Source organism: Aplidium turbinatum, chromosome 14 (genome assembly GCF_918807975.1).
Source record: "Aplidium turbinatum chromosome 14, kaAplTurb1.1, whole genome shotgun sequence".
Taxonomy (NCBI): Eukaryota; Metazoa; Chordata; class Ascidiacea; order Aplousobranchia; family Polyclinidae; genus Aplidium; species Aplidium turbinatum.
Window position 1 is genome coordinate 231476 of NC_137485.1, and position 23778 is coordinate 255253.

Genomic DNA, 23778 nt, shown 5'->3' on the forward strand with positions numbered 1-23778 from the left:
GAAGTGCTACGGTAGGGTATAATGGGGTAATTCCGGACATGGGGTAATTCCTGTTCTAATCGTATTATCAGTTTATTTTATTTCAAAACAAAAGTATAAAGAATAAATGCACATGTAAATACAAAATAACAAAGTAACTACGGTAAACAACACAACGCAAACAAAAGGCAGTGGCTATTTGACCGGCGCCGGTCTTTGAATCTGAAACACTATTTGACCGTCATTACGTCACTATACAGTCACTTTTTTTCTTTTTCTCTTTCAAATCAAAGAACGAGGAACGCGTATATAAGTTCTAAATCCGACCATGTTCTTCAACACGTTACGTGGCGCGTGCGATACGTCGCCGGCTCCTATTCTAGAGGGACTGAGTTCGTTACTACCCGGAGGCGTCCCTTTTTTTTTTTTATTTTTTTTTAACTAAACTTTGACCCGAAGTGCATTTTTGTTTAAAACGTTTGAAACGTGCCTGAATGAAAAATTATGTAGTAGGCTATAGTTAGCACGGCCACAAACGGAAAATTACCCAGAGAAATTCTCAAATTGCAGCAAATTAAAAAACTCTAACTTCATTACTCACATTTGAAAAGACATAAAAAATTGGGTTGTAGAAAACTTAAATTAAAATTTGACTGCAAAAATGCACTTCGGGTCAAAATTTATTTAAAAAAAAAGTAAATAAAAAAAGGGGCGCTTCCGCGTAGTATCAAACTCAGTCCCTCTAGACTAGGAGCCGGCGACGTATCGCATGCGCCACGTAACAAGTTGAATGAAAAGGGTCGGATTTAGAACTTATATACGCGTTCCTCGTTCTTTGATTTGAAAGAGAAAAAGAAAAAAAGTGACTGTATAGTGACGTAATGACGGGCAAATAGTGTTTCAGATTCAAAGACCGGCGCCGGTCAAATAGCCACTGCCCAAACAAAACACATTAATGCGTTCATAAAGTGACTTCCCCAGTCCGAGAAAAAAAAAACATTCAAACACAATCTTTTTCAGAGTGAGCAAAATGTTCCTTTTTTATATACATATAATTTAGCTTTCGAGCGCCAAATGTGGTGAAATACTAAAAAAATAAAGTTTCTGTGCTGTCCGGAATTACCTGTAACGGTAAGGCTACGGGGAAATTCCGTTTTTTGCATAAAAGGTGTGCATGTCCAGAATTACCTCACAGACGGGGTACCATCAACCGGGGTTACTATGATAAGATTCAGGACATTTCTTTGCCTCCTCTCTCACATGTTGCTCAAAAAGGGTCTGTTTCTTGAATGAGTAACACTTTGGTCCCAAGCTTCTCAATAAAATAAAAAAAAATCATTTTTATGTTTTCACACTTTTTTTATTCAACTTTAAAATATTATCGTAGTAGCCCCTGGGTTGGGGCTACTATGATAATACATTGTAAATACCTAAAATGTTCATTGTAGCCCTCCCTTGGGGCTTTTCTGATAGTTTTTTGCATTAAACAAAACATCACTCAATAAAAAACATACGGTAAGTGTCAAAAAAACATTGTTAAGCACAGCTGCAATAATCCGAGGCACTCAATCCACCATTGTCTCTGAGGCAGATTTTGTGATACCACAAATCACAATTGTCACATCCCTCCCAATCCACATCTCTGCTTCTACCTCGTGGAGGGTCCAAGAGGTTGCAGATGGCGCAAACTTGCCCTTCATCTTCACTGGAATCATTGGGTTCTGCAGCAGCACGTTTGCGTTTTCTTGCATCAGATTGAGATGAATTTAAATCAGCAATATCACATGATGAAATTGCTGCTCCTGGAGATCTTGGGACCACGTTTTTTTGATGCTGTTTGTCTTGGTGAAATATATTCCTCAAGCATTGTGGTGACTGCATTACCAAGCACTTCTTGAACTGGCTGAGAATTGGCAGAGTGGCAGTCGCTTCAGCACTTGCTCTCGGTCTTTTGGGAAAATTCCACAGGCTTTAAACCCTGAGACCAAATTTTGCTGCTTTTCGTTCAACCCATCACAGAGTCTTTTGAGCAACATAGGAAAAATATTCTTCGGAAACTGTGAATTATGCAAAAATTGCAGATAAACTTGAGAAAAATGTGCATGGGGCTACTATGATAGCATTACCATAGAAGCCCCCAAAATCAAAGTAGCCCCGGTTGACGGTAATTCCGGACAGTTAGGCACTAGAAATATAGGCTTCATCTTGTGGCCATCTTAAAATAATTTTAGAAAATTGCTAAAAATCATACTATTAACATATGCGTGAATGTCTTAAATTTGCATTGGGGTCGATTTAAAAGCAACACGTGAGCAATGGTAATCCGAAAACGGAAATTATGTCCGGAATTACCCCGTTATGCCCTATTCAAATCGCTACAAAAACTACACTTTGCAGGCTGGACAATAAACAAATGAAGTAAACCATGTTATTGTAAAATATGTGCTGATTTAGTTGACAAGCCCAATCTACTAGAACAGTGGGCTACACAAAAGCAGCACATATTTTACAATAACATGGTTTACTTCATTTGTTTATTGTCCAGCCAAAACCGCTTGTCAGTTAGTCGATTCTAGGATATTTACCACCTGGAGTCCTGGACATCATTTACCAATTACGGTACCACTCTCATCTTTCCCACCCGGACTCCTAACCTATCCCTTACACCGAAAACATACAGGTGGTAAATGTCCAGTAACGAATTATCCATCAATTAACAAATTTAGTTTTGTGTTTACTTTGGTTTTCCTTGATGCGCTAACTTGTTCAACTCTATAGGCTAGTGCGCTAGGCTATCTCTTTTTTCTCCTTGTCAGTAACGTCTTCACAATCCTCTGAGACTGATGAAAAACTTCAGGATACTTGGCTTATTCATGATACTGACTCAGTCTGACTGTGTACGCTATACATGCCGTATATACAGCCTAGCTACCTCTGTTATTATGACCATAGTATTAATAGATTACCGTAGTATAGGCTATAACTAACTTTTCTAATCCGGAAGGATACCACTAGCCTAAGCTTATCATACCCAACTGTACCTCAAAGCTCAGTGAGCTTTGTCATTGCTACTCAAATTCAACCGTAAATCAACGATTACCTAATTTCAACTAAAAGAATTGAGAACTGACTCACTCACTGCACTCATGTCCAATTCCCAAAATGGTGATAATAGAAATCAAGCAATCCAAAGGCGAGAATGGTAAAGAGAGTAAGAGGGGGTTCCGGATGGTGTTTTGCGATGGAAACCAGCTGATCATCCTTATTCCAGTCACTTTTAGAACTTTTGAAAGGAAATATTAATAAAATTTTCTTTAAAATTGCTAAAAACATCAATTTCCTTTTTACCACAAAATTTCCTTGTAAAATTGTTAAAAATCCTTCGAAGTGGAAGCATTGCTTCAGCCTTCAAGATTAAGCCGCGCTGGTTTCACCCCATGGTAATGGTATCAGTGGTTCCACTTTTACAAAGCTAGATACCACATTTGTCCTCAGATTACCACATTTTTACTGTGATTTTCTTCCCGATTTTAACCGCATTTCGACTTACTTTACACAAAATTTCCATATTACCACATTTTTACCACAAACATGATGAAAATTCCACAATTGTGGTAATTACCACCAAAGTGGAAGCGCTGGGTGCCTGGGTATTGGTTTCATTTTGCAGTGTGCGATGGAGCAACGCAGCGTGCGTTGCCATCTAGTTTTTTTAAAAGTAAACTAGATGAAAGCTAAGAAAAAGACCAGAATAAACCAAATTGAAGCAGAAATAAACTAAAAAATAAACCAACATACAATACTGATGACAAATCGCATTACGACACATGAAGCTAAACAAAAAAGATCAGAATAAGCAAAATTGAAGCAGAAATAAACTAAAAAATAAGACGTAAAATATATATATAACCCAAAAAAATAAACTATAAACGCTCCCATAAGTCCGCCCCTATAGCTCAATTGGTTAGCGCGTCACTTCTGGAACGAAAAAGCTTAAAGATCAAGCGGCGCTGGTTCGACTCTCAGGGCTTGCGCTTAAGCAACGCACGTCAAGGACTGCTCTCCATTCAGCGGCATCTAATGGATGGAATAATTCTTCGGCAACAATACTTCAACAATCAGAAACTTCACTTTGCCAATTTCGATGACCAGGCCTGCGTCAGTGATTCAAAACCTCTACAATAGGCCTACCATATTTTCATCGGCTAAAAAGAGGACACGTTTCACCAGCTAGTAGAATTTTACACTTGAAGAGTTTTTTACATGTTTTTAGATCATCCGCCTACGCAGCAAAAGTTACAAAAAAAAAAAGACAAAACAAGAAAACAGATTGACTAAACGTTTAACTTATTTTTTCTCATTTCTATTGCTTCCTTAAAAACAACAAATGATTTTATATTTTTAAGAGTCAACAAAAAGTGAAAAAAAATACCTAATTTTTAGACAGTTTTAGTCAGACAGCAATGATCGTAAAAATATGCAAAATGTGACAAATCAGGCACGACCTCCAGATCAAGCCTTGACTTTTTTCAACAAGGAGTGGTCAGCCTTAACAAAATTGTTAAATTATTTGCAAGAATTCTGACTAAAACAGTAGGCTGCACATGTAACCTTTAAGAAGCTAAAAACGGCGTGAACTAAAAAGCTGTTCCTTTCCTTGCAAAGCTGTAGGCCTATCCATGCCACGATTTCTTTTGCTGTAGGTTAGGTGTTAGGTTATACACAATGCAAATTTTAGACATTTGTATTAAGTAACAAACGAACCAAACTGTGTTGGTAATCAACAACGTCTACAAGCGTTGTATCAATATAAAACGTATGTAGGTAAATAATTTTTGTGAAAGTGTGAGCAATGAGCATGGCCTTTAAATTGTCGTTTAATATCTTACAGTGAACCAGGCAATGAACGTTTAACAACAATTCCATAAAATGCGCTGATTTCTTATCAGCATGTTAGCTTTACATGGTATGCAAAATGTTTAGAAAACAATAGACTACAAGCCTCGTTGAAACGTCATCAAGCAATATAATCCCGTTGAAAATATAAGCATGAAAACCCAAACTGTCAAAAAAGAGGACATTTGAGCATTTTTTAGTGTCCTCGGAGGACAATTCATTTTTCTCGACAAAAGAGGACAAATCCTCTTAAAAGAGGACGTATGGTAGCCCTACTCTACAAGTAGCCTATGTGAAACTGGTGCGTCTACACGACGACTGTTTTCTTGCTTAAGCTAGCAAAACGTCTTGTTTGTTAAAGATAATCGCACTTTGTGCGCTTACTTTTACGAAACTGAGCGAGTAAGCGAGTGCCCGAGAAAAAATACGCTCCAGAGCGAAAAACTGAGCGCTTAAGTGAGTTCTCTTGCTTAGAAATCTTTTCGCGGCAAAACCTCAGGTCTAGGCTACACTCAAGTCAGTAGTCTGGCTGCTAGTCAAGCAACTAGGAAGTTTGTAGTTGTTGTTTTGTATTTGATGCACCCAGTGTTCTCTGGCCACACCTGTTTCTGACTTTTTAACTTCACTAAGGTGTCAGAACACTTCTTTCCGAAGTAAATTGCGTGTTTGCAACCTTATCTTTTTGCAGCATTTTTTACACAAGTTGAGTTCAGTTGCTTTTATTTCTGACCATGACCATCACAACAAAAATAACACACGTTAACATTTGAAAGCCAATATTGAATGACTGCAACAACTCAAAGTGCCAGCTCACTCCGACTAGTTATTAAAGAACAATTGGTTTACTTCTTGCTTTGGCGCAAACTTTTTGAGAGGTGACGTCATTGCGGTTGAAATACTCACGTGACCGCGGTTCAAGCAAGCAAAATCTTTTTTCGAGATTGTGAGTGTAGACGAAACAAGCTTAAAAACTAGCTTAAACAAGAATTTCTAAGCAAGAACACTTTCTCGTTTAGACGCACCTCTACAAGAAGCTTTCCAAGAAGCTAAGCTCTGCAAGAAGCTTTCCCAATCCGGGGATAAAGATTCAATCAATCAACCAAATTGAAAAAAAAATAAACCAGACAGTTGCAAAATAGATCAGATTTAGTTTTAAAATGACTAATATGGTAACACTGAACGCACGTTAAGGACTGCTCTAGTGCTCTCCATTTAGGGGAAACTGGTCAGTGTTGTACGTTGACGTCGTCAATTTGATGGCGTCATTTAACGGCGTCAACTTTTTGTTGACGCTGAGGCTAGCGCCGTCACTTTATTTTTTAGTTGACGGAAGTGATAGCGCCGTCAACTATTTTGCCGATTTTAAGCGTCAAGCGCTATGCGTCAATTTTTGTTTTCATGGAAAATCTCATTTCACAATGAGAGGTTCACGATGTATTCCGGTCAGTGCAACTCATCCGAATATTCCGGATTTCGCGTTGGTTGGAATGGCTACTTGGAAAACAAGCGGAAAAAGTTTGCCAAATGGTGATCACTCATATCGTGAGCAGTATCGAGAACGAGGGTTCAGAAAGCGAAAAATTAATGAATGTTATCGCGGAGGTCGAAGATACTTTATTTCAAGAGCTCTATGCCCCTGAAAAGAGCGATGTTGGTGCAGTGGACCTCGTTAAAAGATTTATAGCCTACATGCTACACCCTCACAGCACGCTTGGAACAGTGATACTTTTCCGAGTAAACGTTTTCAAGATTTGTTTTTGAAATACAACACACCAATACCATCCAGCGCTGCTGTGGAACGCATGTTTTCACATGGAAAGGACATTATGCGTCCCAAACGCAGCAAATTGTCAGACAAACATTTTGAAATGCTTGTGTATCCACAAGGAAATAACTATATAGGCTAAGCAGCCAATTACAATACACTCTCAAAACATAATACCTACCCTTCATTTATAGCTATTGCTAAGCCTAAACTTGGTTGAAATACTTCTGTTTTGTGAGACCCTGGCTAAAATAGCGCAAGAAATTAGCGCTGACGCCGTCAATTTCTTTAAGAGCAGATGCAGTACTTTACACCATGAAGTTTTTAGGCAATTCGCGCTGACGCCGTCAATTTATTTCGTTGACGCGTAGCCTACAACACTGCTACTAATGGGCGGAATAAATCCTCGGCAACAATTCACTTGAACAATCGGAGACTTCACTCTGTCAATGACCAGCCCTGCGTCAGTGATTCAAAGCCCCTACAAGTAGGCTATGCGAAACTGCCAGGATTGAGCTCTGCTAGAAACTTTCCCAGCCCGAGAATAAAAATTCAATCAATATCAATTCCGAAGCAAAACTAGCAAAATCAAAATTCCTTGGGAAAACCGCGGACCCGGCAACTCTAGTGCTTGCACAATTCTATCCAGAATTGCCAGAGCATACAATTTTTTTCAGCGAAAAACAGTTTTCAAGCTTCGGTTATTTTTTCGTTACTTGAAAAGGGCTAACATCTGTATGGCCTAAAACGTTTGTAGTTTATAGTTTATGTTCAGTTTAATATATTATGTTAAATTCCGCGTGGTTGCTAGGTTTTATCTGTTTATAGTTTTCAAACTAGCAAAAATTGCAAAAACAAGCCAAAAAATGTTTGCAAGTAGTGTAGGCTAATCCAAAAATCCTGAAAGAATTTGTAGAGGTCCGGTGCTAATTTTCCACTGTTTTCTACGTGATATTTGTGTTATTAAACCCAGATGTTTAAAAACAGAAATCAGGGACAGACAGAAATTGACTGATAAATCGTAATCGCTGATACCTCCAATTGCTTTAGGGATGTGGTGCCAGTTCAGTTCAGGGCTGCCACTCCTAGTGGTTTTCCGCTAGATCTAGTGGTTTTTGAAATAATCTTGTGGTGTGGTGGTTTTCTTGGAGAATCTAGTGTTTTTTATAACCTTCAAATCAAATAATATACTTTAAGTTATTTCCCGGCTACCATTGTTAAAAATGGTTGCTGAAAGAGAAATCCTTTGAATCTGCATCGCATTAAACTTCTGTGGTTTGCCACCTTTTCTTTTGTTGGTTTTGTTCCCTCTAGGCTACACTATTTGTAACTTTATCATTACTGTTGTTTTCCGACAAAGAAAAATAATATTGAACTATTATTATTATTTATTTGTGTCAGGCAAAACTGTCCATTGAATTGAACTGTAAACTTTAATTAGATACGCGAATAGTCCTTTTGATAATATGTTCTGATAAACTATTCTATTTTATAAATCTGTCTTTCATTTTTAATTCGCACTTAATTGCTCTCACTTTACATGATATGTCTAGTCAGTTGCTGTCACTTTTTACGTTGATTCAACGTCGGGGCACGTTGCATCAATGTGGAAGAGGACTAGTGCACTGTATGACCGACGTACAACCTTAATTTGCCTTTAAATTTTTATTTATATATTTGCTTCGTGCATAACCAACTTCCACAGATGGTTTTGAGTATTTATTTTTAACTTCTGCCAGTAGGCTCCCTTTTCTTGTTGCTGACCTGGACTTTGGCTAGTCAAACAGTCTTTGATCTGCATGGCCTTTTTCTTACCTAAGATACCGGTACTATAAATACTCCAGACAAACAAGCGTTAGGTATTTGCAAAGTATTCTCGTTATAATCTAGATTATCACTTATAGAGTATCATTATAATTCAGCATTCAGACTTTTAATCATTCGAATCATTATTCTGATCACATGATCACATGATCACGTTATGATCACGTGCCGATCTGAAAGTCGGTCGCATCATTAACCAATACGTCTCAGGATTTGTTTGTCAAGCGCAGTTTGATTTGTAAATCTTATGTCAATGTCTTCTAGTGTCACTCGTTCGTTTGTTCAATCATCGTCTATCAACAATCCGAACTCACTTCAAATAAAAGAAAATAAAACCGCAGACCCTGCAGCATCAAGCTCCTATGACAATAAGAAATACATAAGACAGAAGGTTTCCACCAAAAGTAAAATATCTTATAGCTTAAGCAACTTCAATATCACTGGCAACGCTGGTAAGCACTGCGCAGTTGCAGTACAGGAAGTCAGAGACTCTCGAAACTTTTGAATCCTGTGGGCTACTGATCCTACTTTTCCACAAACTCAAGATCTGGTTCTGATCCTATCCTGCTAATTTTCAATAATTCTGCAGGATCTGGATCCCGATGAACTACAAGGTAGTAAGCTACTGAATTTCATGAATCCATTATGGTGTAGGAAGCAGGTATCCGGTCAGTACTGTACGTAGAGCGCTGTTGATGGCAGTGTCTATGTTGTGGCAATGAGCACTGCGGCACCAAACAGGTGCACAATATGCACAATGCTCTGCTGAGGAATAGACAAGGGATAGAGCTACTATGCGCAAAGTATCAACCTTCGCTCTCCACCTGGAGCCTGCCAGGCGATTGGGTAGTGCAGCGAGGGATGAGAGTTCTTGCGCAGTGACACCAAATGGTGGTGGTATAAGTTATGTAAGTGATCTGTAATATCACTCCCGAGATATTTTGGTTCTAAGCAGAAGGACAGCAATTTTCCGTTGTTCTGGACATTCATCTCACGATCAGCTTCCCGGTTGAGTATATGAAAAGCTTCTGGAAGCTGCTGCCACAGTTTTGGTTTCGCTAAGTTTCAGTCGCCAATTCTGAAGATACGCTGAGAGGGTTTTCATGTCCTGGATTAAGGTGTCTTCTAGGTTTTCCCATGACTTTGTGGAGAATATTATCAGGTCGCCTGCATATGTGTATTTTGCGGAGACCGTGCTTGGCAGGTCGTGGGTGTGGAAGTGGATATTAAAAAGAAGTGGCGCCAAAACTAATCTCTGTGAGACACCATTTTACAGACGTCTCAGTCTGCCTCGTCGTGAGTTGTCAGTCGTGAGGGTGAAGCTTCGATTCTTAACAAGTTCCATGATCATATGTCTGTCAGGAAACAGGTGAAGTAGCTTGCAAGTAAGGCCGCGATGCCATACGGTGTCATAGGCAGCTGTGAGATCTAGAAAGACAGTGCCGGCCTTCTTTTTTGCTTCAAAGCAATCCTCGATGTTTTGGGTGAAGAGTGTGACCTGATCTACGGTGGATTTTCCGCGCCGAAACCCAGCTTCCTTTTTTGGAAGGATCGGGTCGATGATTAGGTTAACGCGGGCATAGATCAGTCTTTCGAGGATCTTGAAAGGAGCACAGAGGAGGGATATTGGACGATAGCTCCGTGGATCATCTGGTGGCTTGTGAGGCTTAAGGATCGCAGCTACTAAAGCTATTCTCCAAATTTGCGGCGATTGTTAAGTGGTGCAAGCAGAAAAAAGGAATCTACGTAGTCAGGACTTTGGGGCATGGCCAGCATGGAGCACAAGCTCATGGCAAATCTTATCCGGCCCTGGAGACTTGTGTGGTTTCGTTGGGCCTAGTTAGTTAGGTTAACGCGGGCATAGATCAGTCTTTCGAGGATCTTGAAAGGAGCACAGAGGATAGCTATCGGACGATAGCTCCGTGGGTCCTCTGGTGGTTTGTGAGACATAGTTTTATCGCATAAGTTGGCACAGTTGTAGGCATACTAACTGTTATATACTTTATAGTAATTGATAGTATAAGGCATGTTGTTGATATACAATTGTCTTAGCTACACAATCCGCCATTTTTCAAATTGTTGCACACTCAGAGCTTTGTTGCCTAGTTCCATGTCAGACAAGACATGCAGAAACATGTGGCAACCCTGGTATAGACACTCATCAACCAAAAGCGGTCTTTGTTGCACGTTCACTAGCACCCCATGAACGAAAAACTGTTCTTGCAATGCGCTGCTCAAGCGTACACCCCGAGAAATGCACCACCGAATGGCTCAATAAAATCACAATCTATTTTCACGTCAAAGTGATTGTGAAATACTTCCTGACACAGTACCCTACACAACTTTGGGCTAGGCTATAGTCTAACAATTTAGACACAAACATATACTATTCACACTATAGTTCGTCAGAAAATGACAATTTGGCATTTTCACGGCGTTTTTTTATTTTTATTTCTGTCAAGGCCGGTGTCCTGGTGAAACAAGGCAGACTTTGCAACGAAGTACAAATAGGTAGCTACGTTAGATACATTTTATCTTTCCCTATTATCTATGTCGACTCGTTTGTTGCCGAACACATGAGGCCACGAAGTTCTTTCCAAAAACCTGGCAAATGAGCTTTTTTTACGGGCCATTCCTGTTTGCTTTCGAGGCTTCTTCATTATTCCTTTCACGTGTCGTTTTGTGATTGGATCTTCGTTGAAACCAGCTGACGTCACAGAGCTGGCTGGTTCGCTATTTCGATCTGTTTCGCTTCCTTGGTATGTAGACGCGCGCGTTGAGTCAGTGTATGAGTCGTCACGAGAAAATTTTTCAAACTTTGTTTGTTCTCCTGAACCAGGCTCCTCGTCTCTGTACCTTGGTGACTTTGGCTTCGCAGGAAACTCCCTCTCTCTGGCCCGCATGCTAGGAACCCCGTTTTGAGACCTTTTTGCGTTCTCCAATTCAGCCAGTCTTGTGGCGCTGTTCGACCGAGTCGCGCGCGATTTAGCGGTTTGAATTTGCTTGTATATCTTGATAGGGTCAAAAGGTTTTCCATTGTTCCTGCAATAAAACTATTTTATTACCGTACGTTTGAAATGAAATAGTTTAAATCAGCAAATTATTCACCGTCAATCAGACTTGGACAACTACTGTAGATAGTTCTAGTTGTCTAATTCGATGAATTAAAGCAAAATGTTGGTAATTCTAATTTTAATTTAATTTGATAAAAACATATTGTTTGCTCTAATTCAAGTTCTAATCTAATCTCCAGTTTTGCAAAAAAATTCAAGTTAATCCAACAGTGTTTTCAGCAAATGAAAGGAAATTGCGCTCTTATCAACTTCATGCAAGTAAAATGCAATAAAACGATCAAAATCAAAATGTCATTCCACCGCTTAAGCAGCAAAGTCGTTAAAAACTTGATTAATTCATCAATTCACCTACATCACAATGTCTGTTATGAAGTGATTTCAAATGACACTTTGATCTAGACTAGAGATGCTATATTGGCGTTTTTATCCTAATAGAAAAAAGAGTTGGCAACACGGCAGAGTTAGATCCATTACAATTGTAATTAAATGTAATCAATTACACATTTTCATGTAATTGTAAGTGAGACTGTTCATTGTTCTGTAATGTGTTTGTAATTGAAAAAAAATTGGTCTAAATTATAATTAGCCTATGTTTGGTGGCTAAATTGCACACATGATATTCGATGTGGAATAAATGACCCTTCGTGAACTTGTGCGAGAAAATAAATGGAATTATGATGGAATGCAAATATAATTTCTGGTACTATAATGTCTTTATCAAATGCAATTATACTGCTTTTGATAAAATCTATGTATAAAAAATCATTGTTAAACATGAATATTGAAACATTTATTGTCACTAATTGAAACGTGTAATTAATTATATTTGGAAGTAATTGTAATTTGAAAATTTCAGGATAATGTAATTGTAGGTGAAGGTTAGTCCCATGCTTTATCCAAGCATTGAGAAATGAGAAGATAATATTCTCATTACTGTATACTAAGCTTTCGGCAGTAGCGACAGTAGAGCGGCTAGTTCCTATCTCTCGGCCGCCTTTCCTTCAGCAACTACGCCCACCCAATTCATTACTCTCTGGGTAGAGGTGAGCTGTGTCTTCAACAAATAGTTGAAGCCGGGAGTCGAACCAGGTTTGCATAACTGGAAGCATCGGGGTATGAGAAGATAAGGTTCTCATAGTAATAGCCTTTGGCACTAAGGAGAGTAAGGTGACCAGTTCCTTTCTCTCGACCGCCTTTCCTTCAGCAACTACGCCCACCCAATACACCTTGGGTAGAGGTGAGCTGTGTTTTTCAACAACCAGGAGTTGAACCAGAATTGCATGATTGGAAAGCGAGCGCTTTATCCGCTGCACCATCTCACCGATTGTTTGTAATGTAATTAAGAAGTATAATGGTGTAATGTAATTGAAAATTGTAATGGTGTAATTGTAATGGAATTAAAAATTGTAATGGTGTAATTGTAATGGAATTAAGAATTGTAATGGTGTAATGTAATTAAGAATTATAATGGTGTAATGTAATGAATTATAATGGTGTAATGTAATTGAAAATTGTAATTGTGTAATTGTAATGGCATTAAAAATTGTAATGGTGTAATTGTAATGGAATTAAGAATTGTAATGGTGTAATGTAATTAAGAATTATAATGGTGTAATGTAATTGAAAATTGTAATGGTGTAATTGTAATGGAATTAAAAATTGTAATGGTGTAATTGTAATGGAAGTAAAAATTGTAATGGTGTAATGTAATGAATTATAATGGTGTAACGTAATTGAGAATTGTAATGGTATAATTGTAATGGAATTAAAAATTGTAATGGTGTAATTGTAATGGAAGTAAAAATTGTAATGGTGTAATGTAATGAATTATAATGGTGTAACGTAATTGAAAATTGTAATGGTGTAATTGTAATGGAATTAAAAATTGTAATGGTGTAATTGTAATGGAATTAAGAATTGTAATGGTGTAATGTAATTAAGAATTATAATGGTGTAATGTAATGAATTATAATGGTGTAATGTAATTGAAAATTGTAATTGTGTAATTGTAATGGCATTAAAAATTGTAATGGTGTAATTGTAATGGAATTAAGAATTGTAATGGTGTAATGTAATTAAGAATTATAATGGTGTAATGTAATTGAAAATTGTAATGGTGTAATTGTAATGGAATTAAAAATTGTAATGGTGTAATTGTAATGGAAGTAAAAATTGTAATGGTGTAATGTAATGAATTATAATGGTGTAACGTAATTGAGAATTGTAATGGTATAATTGTAATTAAGAATTATAATGGTGTAATGTAATTGAGAATTGTAATGGTGTAATTGTAATGTAATTAAGAATTGTAATGGTGTAATTGTAATGTAATTAAGAATTGTAATGGTGTAATTGTAATGTAATTAAGAATTTTAATAGTGTAATGTAATTGAACTGAAAGTATGTAACATGAGAAAATAATATTCTCATTATACAAAGCTTTCGGCAGTAACGACAGCAGGGTGGCCAGTTCCTTTCTCTCGGCCGCCTTTCCTTCAACAACTACGCCCACCCAATACACCCTTGGTAGAGGTGAGCAGTGTTTTTCAACAACCAGCTTGAGCTGGGAGTCGAACCAGGTTTATGTAATTGATCCAACCCTGTAACATAGATGTGCAGAGCAAGCGAATCAAAAAGAGTTGACTTGCCGGTTCATACAAACACGAGCCTGGAAAATGTAGCATTTCACTGTTGATGACATTGGTTTTGTTTAGTCTACAACTCTACTATTAAAATCCTTTGTCTTATGATAACCATCAAGTCTTGTCAAGTGAGAGAAAGTCGGTTAATCAGTTATTTGGTATCTGGGATAAAGATCAGAAGCAAGTAACTAAAAAAAGAAATATTACCCTGCGCTTTCCAGTCTTTTGGAAATCTGCATCAAACACATCACTAAGAAGACTGTGAGGCACATCACAGAACCGGTTATCTTATCAAAGTTATTTCCAGCTTTGCAGAATCCTTTCTTCCCGAAACTGACGTCAACTGCAAACAAAAATGTTTAATTAAACTCATTCGTTATTGCGTCATTTCGACGAGGTAGGTGGATGACAAATTCTCCCGATGCAATGTTTTAAAATGGCGTTTTCGCAAAGGTTCTGTTCAGATGTTGTCTCTTTAAATTTTTTAATTACGCTTTTGTTAAATAAACAACTGTTTGACTTTTATCCTCTAGTCTAGAGAAGACATTGATTTGCTCGCTTCTTCTTCTTGCTTTATTTCCACCTCAAGTAGGGTCGCTGGTGAGTTGCAGGCTACACAGTCAAATTGAACTAATCAATTTCGTTGTATAAGTTGCAAATGTAATTATTATGTTATTCCTGATGAAGAAACAACAATGTGTTGAAAACGTTCTAAAGTTGTTTACTTGTTTACTCAGTACAACAAAGTGACCGCTCTGCTAAAGCTCCAAACAAATTGTTTCCAAAATAAAGTTCAACAAACTCACATTTGTCGTCCCCGGCGAGCGTCGACGCGATCATGCTCGCGGTCTCCATGTCCTCGGAATTACAAACCGATTCAAGCGCCGCGTGGATCTCGTGACAAGTCTCGTCAAAGATGATCTCTGATCTTGACGGTCGCGAGTAGGTGATGTTAACAGTTCTCATGGTGTACGTTGGATGAACGTCGCTCAACGTTTGGCTTGAGCTGTTCGAACAGGCATGCTGAAACTCTCGTCTGTCGACACTTGTGATGTAAGAATTGTTTTCCGATACTCGAGGCCCAGCGAATTCTTCTGCAGCGTAAGTTGCTGGCAACTCAAGAGAACCTTCTGAGTTTGTGTGTTGCGGTGAACGAGATTTCCGTTGGATTCGGTTGGAATTGGGACGATTGAGAAGCTCATCATCACAAGGTGGATCATCACACTTCACCTTCTTTGTCGCAGAGTGTCTTTCATTGCAGGCTGGATCAGAGTGACTTTCTAAAGTGAGAAGATCCATCCACAAAACGTCACGGTCCGGCTTCCGGGAGCTCTCCAGCGATGACGGTCGGGACGGAGTTGGGACGCGTTTTGACTCTACCACAGGTGTCTCCACTGCCTGGATGTCATCTTCGGATGAGAAGAGAAGCTGCTTCCTTTTGTCGTTTCTAGATCCAAAGAAAATTTCATCAAGAAGTGCCAGAGTTAGAAGAAACTCCTGGCTCATGAACTCTCAAGTTGATTTCCAACGACAATCCACAAAGGTCATGACTCGTCAAGGTTTACATTACATGAATAAAAAAATACTAAAGTACAGTTTTCCACTGTTCGCTTTTACAACTCAATCTGAGGTGCCTTATTCGTGACTCATGGCAAGAATCCCACTTGCTCTGCTGGTTGATAGCATCCAAGTAAACTTACAACTTACGCCTTTAAAATAACAAAAGATGTTTGCAAGAAACCCCACCTGATTTTCAAGAGGAGCAGAAGAATAATGATGATGCTAATTATGAGGAAAACTACAAACACTGTTGTGGTTGTGGATCCTGAGCTACTCGCAGGGGTAGTTGCTTGGTCAAATTGGACATCAATTGGATTCCCACCTACAAATTTAACAAAGAAGATGTCAGTGATGTTCATGTTGTAACCTATCTCTGACTCACTCGGACTCATTGATAGATAAATTATTGTTCAAATTTATGTTAAATCACTCAAAACTCTTCCTGGCACCATGTCCTACCTGGCTGTAGAGTGTCAGCTGGCCGCGTGTCGTTGCAAAAGACAAACAAATAAGAAGCCTGAAAGTTCGTGTAAAAGTAGGTGGCTGCCGACTTCTGGAATCGAGGGAGTGTGGAAATTGAAATCCGAATTGGTTTTCGAGTTGCTTTTGTCAGAGTCTCAGGACAATAAAGCTTCCCGAGAGTGTCCAGGCACGGTTTTGACTGCACCTCCGAGAGAACATACTTTGCGCACAAAGGCTTGTCACCATGTTCAATGGTTTGCCTTGGTAATGATGATCCTAAACATCATTAATTTTATATCATTAATCTACTTAACGCGCATTAGGGATGAAAACCATGTTAGTTACAACACTGAAGCAAACGGCAGCCACTTAACAATGTTAATTCCCAGTAAGACCTCAATTGCAGCAACGACATCGCCAACCAATCAGAACATGTCTAACAGTGCTCCTCAAGGGGGTTCAGGTTTGGCATCCCTCTCACATTTCCTTTGATTACTAGAAGCACAGTAATGCCATACACCTGGTTTTTCTGGACTTTCCAAAATTGCAAGGCGGATCTTCTTCTTCTTCAATTGCCTTGCCTGAACCAGGCATCGACGGACTCAGATAAATAATTAGACCAAATATTCCTATAATATTTTGCATAGATGATTGTTTCTGTCTTGTCGTTAAATTGTTTCAGATAAGTTTGTCTTGTCTGCCAGGTGCCCGTTTTTCAAAAATTTTACCAGTTAAAGAGAGATGCTCCACTTTTTGCTTTCTTATTACAAGGCGGATCAGATGATGTTTAATTTGATAGTAAAAGTTATGTAGTTTTTTGTAAATTCAATATTTTGGTGAATTTTTGCTATTTCTGGTCAACTTCTAGCAAAGCGTGAAATAGATTCCATTGCGCTTGCAAACGATAAGCTCATAATTGCTTCGTGCATAAATATGCGCAAGGAGAGAGACGTATCGCGGAGTTTTCCAGTGTTTGGTTTGACCTCAACTTGCCCCGAGCTGATGGCTGGGGTTCTCTAGTCAGGAAATCATTTCTTTTTAGGGTTCATTGGTTTTACGTTTCAATTCCCCTTTTAGGGTGAAACAATCGAAAATATAAATAATTTTAGGTGTGATTGCTGAGGAATGCTTGGTTCCATCCAAACTATAAATTATGAATTTCGGAAAGCATTGCCTTATGAAAAACAAATGCAAGTTTGTTTTAATTTGTTATTGAAAACGAAATAAAACCATTGATATCAGGCCGATATAATCGTTCATTTCTTGCATTGTAACACAGTCATTGCTTAGTAAAAATTTTCCATTGTTTACATTGTGACATAATGTAAACAATGCCTGATTTGTCAACTAGTAAAACATTTCTGGTTTCTGGCAGCAAAGATTTTAGAAGCAAAGCACGATGTAAGATAGGCCTGGCACACATTCCGCGTTGGGGCCCTCTCATTGTTTTGCAAAGCAAATATTCGTTTCTGGGTACCTTTGTAAAAAATAAAATATCAAGTTAAGAGTACGACATATTAGAATATTGACTTTTCAAACTTATAGACAAATGATTTTTCTGCACATTAGTACAAATTCTATTCAAAACAATCCAGCAGATCACACGTAACAGGTGGTTAGACCCTCGGCCCAGAAGCTCACACGAAGACGCTGGTTGAATTTGATTTAACCCCCCCCCCCCCCTCCTTGAGAACTGAACTTGCGAAAAAAGGTTAAAAAAGCAAAGAGTTAAATCGGTACTGTCCAATTGTAACCCTTAGAGAGTCGATCCTTGCTTTAAACTTTGTTTGTTAATTAGGCTACAGAAGAAAATAGAGTAATGGCATAGATGGGAATCGAACTTGCATCATTTAAACGGCTACTTCCGCCCGAACCTTCTACGCCACTCAAGCGAAGGAAAGTTGACTCAACTTATTCAATCGTTGCGTTTTTCTTTGATTCCTCTGGAAAAGCAACCTTGATGACGTCACAAAGAGCATAGCTTTTGATTGGTTGGCGGTATCGTTATTGCAATTGGTTCAGCAGCTACCGAAGCAAACCAACACCCGAGCGAATGGAAATAAGTAAAAATATTTTTCAAGAGAAAAAAGAAAAATGTTTTCAATATTTGAACGAAATCTGGTTAAAATTATAAAATTGTTCTCAAAAATATTTAAATAATAAACCTCGTGCAAGAAAGTTTTATTGAACAAATAATTTTTCAGTGAAAGATAACCTCTAAAATAATCTAATATCTAACCACAACAAACAATTTCACGCTCCTTTTTAGCTTCGTTGGGAAAAAAAATTCGCTTTTCTCTGGCACGTTTTTTTCTTACTTTATCTTGTATCTTTATAGTCTTTGAATCATTTTATTAAGCCCACTTGCCTTGCTACTGAGATAATGTCAATAACTTCAATTCTTTTCGCTTTCAATTCAAGGTTTTATGGATCTGGTCTTGAACTAATTTAGTCTCGGAGCGACAAAGTATCGAAAAGTTGGAGTTATTGCATTTTTTTTTCGATTAGACTAGAGTCTTCACGTTCATTGTAATGCAAGAACTTACTGTCTGGCAGGATAAAGTCGTCGTCATTCTCGTAAGAGTAAAGATAATTGATTTTAACAATTAAAAGGAAATCCCTTTCCCCGGGGGGATTAATCGTCCAAACGCAGTTCTTCGGTACTCGAAGTTTTGAGCTAAGAGGCACATAACCTATCTCCCCGAAAACATTGGAGATTGTTGGATTGAGGCATTCTTGAGCGCTGCATGTCCGTAAGAGCCACCACCCTGAAATAAAGTAACACTAAAAGAGGCATGCAAGTCTGTTTATCAAGGGCAGTATCTCAAATTAATAAGTTCACTCGCGCGCTACAGACAACAGTTCACCGAACTTATGTGGACTACTAATTTTCAGCGTTTTTCTTTGTTTGAACCAATTGATCTTCTTTAGTTAATTGCAAAACTCGAGAAAGCTTCTTTGCAAGCATAGGCTACTGGTAGTTTCGAATACTAGTAAAATCTTTGAACCAGGAACGCATGCCAATCACTGAAATAGACAGCGGAGTTGCCGCTGATCGAAGAGCTGTTTCCGGTAAATTACTCCACCCACAGATGCGCTTCACGTAGAGTTGTCCGAGAGGCGTGGTGTTCCAGCGCACAGCCCGAGAGTCGAATCAGCGTTTTTAGATTTTCCTTTTTCTGTTGCAGTTTAGTGTATTTTTACCACAGATCATGAAGCCAAAAGTTATAAGCTACTTGCCATAACACAGCAAGGGAGTAGGTTACTCTGGAGAAAGGTAGAACCGACTAAACACGAACTCTAAAGCTGTTTATTCAATGAATTTTGAGTATGAAGATTTAATGCTAAAAATTATTGCACCAAGAGCAATTGGGCGGAGTAAAATATAATTTTTTGCAAAAATTGTTTTGTTTCACATATCGAGAATTTTGTTTCAGCTCCGATGTTGCAATCGGTCTCTACTTTCCGAACTGATCAGTGTAAACTTAGCTAGTAGATAGGCTGCAAGTATAATCATATTTTTTCGTTTTATTTAATGTAGAAAAACTTACCTTGACAGATGACTAAAAAAACTCCAACATACATATAGGAGAGAAGCTATAAAGTGAAATCGAGGGTCATCGCTCAAACTGCAGCCAAGCTGCCTGGACTGCTACTTATCCCAACAGGCAATATCGCGTTGAAAGACAAGCTACAGCATTTTTAAAAAAGTTGGACTTGTGTTGCAAATAAATTAGAAAGTGCCTGCAGGAAATATAAAAATGTGTGCTTGAAATTTGCGGCTATTACGTCATAGGTACAATGTGGCATTGCTTGTGACGAAACAAGTGAGTAAACGCAAATGCTTGATGGAACCCGCAATGGTAAAAACAGCTTTGGAGAAAACTGCGGAGAGGCGACAAATAAACACGCCACTGTCGCCGCAGATATCGAATGATCTTGTAGTAAAATCAATGACAGAAACATCGAGAATAAAGTTCAGCTCATTCAGTCTAAAGCAGCGGTAAGAAACGCAGAGTGGTGACCGTGCGTCCGCAAGAAAGCCTTCTGGTTAGGCCTACATTAAAACAAAAAACACTTGCGGCAAAGGTCGGAAATATCGATGAAAATCTGATCACTCCATAAATACTGTAAGAGAGAGGCAAAAAATTAAACTGCGTACCAAGACATACCCTAGGTTGCTATGTGGTAGCATTTACTTTATGTCTATAATGATGGTTTATATTTTAATGAATGTAAATTATAATGTTATCTGCCTGGCTGAGGAAATTCTGTCTAATTTAGCTGTCTGACACTATACTCTAATAACCTCTACAGCCTGTTTCATCCTTTACTGGGAATCATCAAAAGGTCATTATTCAAATAGAATCTATGGATTATAATTATTAATTTTATTTATAGATTTTATTTGAATAAGGACCTTCTGATGATCCCAGTAAAGGGTAAAACAGGCTGTAGTGTAGAGGTTATTAGAGAATAGTGGCTGAATTTGGTGTAATTTGCTTTGCATTAAGCACCTTTTTTGTAGTGATAATGGTATTTGTTGTTTAAATTGCTTTAATTATATTTTTGAGTTGATCAGAGGGTGTTCGCATAATTTTGTAGGTAGCTAAACGAAATAAATCGCTTTAGCAAAAACAACGGTTCGCTTCGAAATTTTTTAAAAGGGTGGACTTAAAGCACCAGTGAATTAGTTACATTTTAGATTGAGTTTGATCACCGTGTGACATTTATACTGTATTATGCGTGTTGCTCAGTTTATACCGACCAAAGTTTATGGGGTAAGTTGAGCAACTCCATCAAGATGAATTATTTCCGTGCCAGTTTTATCATTATAATTAGGCTACAACGCGTTGCTTTGCAACATAGCACTACACTGTTATTTTATCCAACAAAGCTAAAAACACAAATTCAACAGTTAAAAAAATTAATAGCTCACAACTTACAAGGCTATTTCTTTTGCAGTAAGTTGAGCAACTGCTCCAACTTAGGCTACCTACTTCAATTGCACACTTACTAAATGACACTTATGCTATACTACAAAAGCACGCAGTAGATCAATTTCATCAACACTTAAACGCCATATCAGACTCCATCCAATTCACTAAAGAAGTTGAAAACAACCAAAGCATAGCATTTCTTGATGTGAAGGTCACCAGACAAACCAACGGTACATTAGCCACAGAGATTTACAAAAAACCAACACACACCAACAGGTACATGCAATACACATCACACCACCCTCTTCAACACAAATTATCTATTCCCAAAACACTTTACAACCGCGCCAACAACTTGGTCACCTCTGCAAAGAAGTGAGAACAAGAAAAACGAAAACAAACAAATTTATAACACTTTAAAACTTAATGGATTTCCCAAGAAAATGGCAGAAAGGCACACTCATTTCTCGACCAAACGTCAGGTCAAACAAAGCAACAGCAAAACTTATAACAGTTTCACCACCATTCCATACATAGGCTACAGGGAGTTTCTAAGTCGATAAGGCGAGCATTGAATCGCGCCGGAATTAAAGTCGCTATGAAACCATTTCGAACCATCGGCAATATTTTATCACTACCAAAAGACCCCACCCCTTTTCACAATAAATGTGGTGTTGTTTATGAAATTCTGTGTAATGATTGTGACGCAGTTTATATTGGTCAAACTGAACGTAGTATAAATTCCCGGGTCAAAGAACATCGCAGAGCGGTCAAAAATATGGAACATGAAAAATCAGCTCTTTGTTCACACATGCTAAAAGAAGATCACAGAATTAACTGGTCAGAAACAAAAATTTTGAAAAATGAAAGTAATTCATGTCAACGCACCACCGCAGAAAGTTGCTTGATCGAAATTACGTCAAAACAATGCAATGTGCTCAACCAGAACGATGGAAATCTATTATCGAAAGCTTTTAAAAAACGTTAGTGTCTCGACAAGCAGGCTTCATGTTTATTTGAACACAGTTGGAAACGTTATTGTAGTTTAGTTTTGTTTCGAATTTCTATTGGTCTTCACTGCTTTGAGTTTATGTTGTTGGAAGTTTTTGCGTAAATTAACGTGGAAAGTAACCGCTCACACATGTTTGGACTATCTTTAAAATAACGAGTGTTCAATTTTCCTTGCCTTCAACTGCACTGCAGTAATGAGTGCAGTATACAACCAAACAACTAATCACCCATCACACGCAGATCTCCTACTACATCAGGTGGCTTGAAGATGGTGCAATCGTTGATGATGTGGTGTACGTTCTGTTCCTCAGCACCACATTAACAAGTAGAGAAAGAAGAAGCCATTCTCCATTGGTGCATGGTTGAACGGAATAGCTCGACGCCCGTACGGAGACGGTTGAGGCGCACCCACACCTGTCTTTGTAGTGTCAGGCTGGTGGAATGGGTGTCGGCATCAGGGATGAACACATGGAGTCTGGTGGTCCTTGAATTCTATTGAATTAAATTGAGAGTTCCATTTATGGTTCGCCCAATAAGCGCAGAGATGTTTTGTCTACAGCTTCGTTGATCAGAAGTTGAGCGGCTGGCATGAATGTGTCTTTTTTTGTTTGTCGTATGCAGGCTTACACCCGGTGGTTGAAGATTTAGATTAAGTGGACGGGAAGGCAAGAAAGCCAATCTTCGTATCCACCTTCAGGCGTGCCTTTAAGTGTCTTGCCAAAGGCACAGCCACATGCTCTTGAGCGGTGTCGAACCGGCTCTCTTTCGATTGCCGTTCCAGGGCTCTCACCACTCGGCTATGCAGCCGAATGTGTCTTAATTTCAGTCGACGGGTGACTCGTTTGGGAGAGCAGAGATCTTGGAGTGGAGAAGATGGTTGAGCTTCAATGTCCGTCAACCGAAAGACAGAGTGACTTCTTCCGACGAAGCTCAGCGGTTTGGGTGCCAGCAAGAAAGGAAACATTGTCCAATGGTGTGCGACGCTAACATCCGGTCACAGTGCCCAGAGCGCTTTTGTTGGCAGTGTCGATGTTATGGCAGTGAGCACTGCGGCACCAAACAGGTGTACAATACTGTGTTGAAAAACGGACAAGGGCTAGAGCTGCTATACGCAAAGTGTCAGCTCTCTCCCCCCAGCTGGAACCTGCCAGGCGTTTGAGTAGCGTAGCCGGCGATGAGAGTTTCTTGCACAGTGACACCAAATGGTGGCGGTATATGAGTGATCTGTAATATCACCCACCTAAGGTATTTTGATTCTAAGCAGAAAGACAGTAATTTTCCGTTGTTCTGGACCTTCATCTCACGATCAGCTTCTCGGTTATGTAGATGGAAAGCTCCTGAAAGTTGCTGCCACAGTTTTGGTTTCGCTGGGTTTCAGCAGTCGCCATTTCTGGATACATGCTGAGAGGGTTTTTATATCCTGATTCGGGGTGTCTTCTAGATTTTCCACGACTTTGTGGAGTAGGGAATTGCCAGGTCGTCAGCATATGCGTATTTTGTTGAGACCGTGTTTCGTAGGTCGTGGGTGTAGATATTAACGAGAAAGACTGACCACTGCTGGACACCATTTTTCTGGCGTCTCAGTCTGCTTCGTCTTGAGTTACCGGACGGCGTATTTGTGATCT

General features: G+C 38.8%; 1 protein-coding gene and 1 pseudogene across 1 annotated transcript; both read right to left on the reverse strand.

The window, feature by feature from the left end:
• Positions 1–1515: 1515 nt before the first annotated feature.
• On the reverse strand, positions 1516–2929 carry LOC145783563 (uncharacterized; annotated as a pseudogene).
• A 7961-nt stretch (positions 2930–10890) lies between these two features.
• LOC145783675 (uncharacterized) lies at positions 10891–19924 on the reverse strand. Its single transcript, XM_082595564.1, has 7 exons — positions 19754–19924; positions 18749–18970; positions 16200–16478; positions 15927–16062; positions 14987–15627; positions 14388–14523; positions 10891–11506 (listed from the first exon to the last, which is right to left on the reverse strand). Exons 1-7 carry the CDS (start codon positions 19785–19787, stop codon positions 10996–10998), a joined length of 1959 nt encoding a protein of 652 aa, XP_082451690.1. The 5' UTR covers positions 19788–19924; the 3' UTR covers positions 10891–10995.
• Between the last annotated feature and the right edge of the window lie 3854 nt (positions 19925–23778).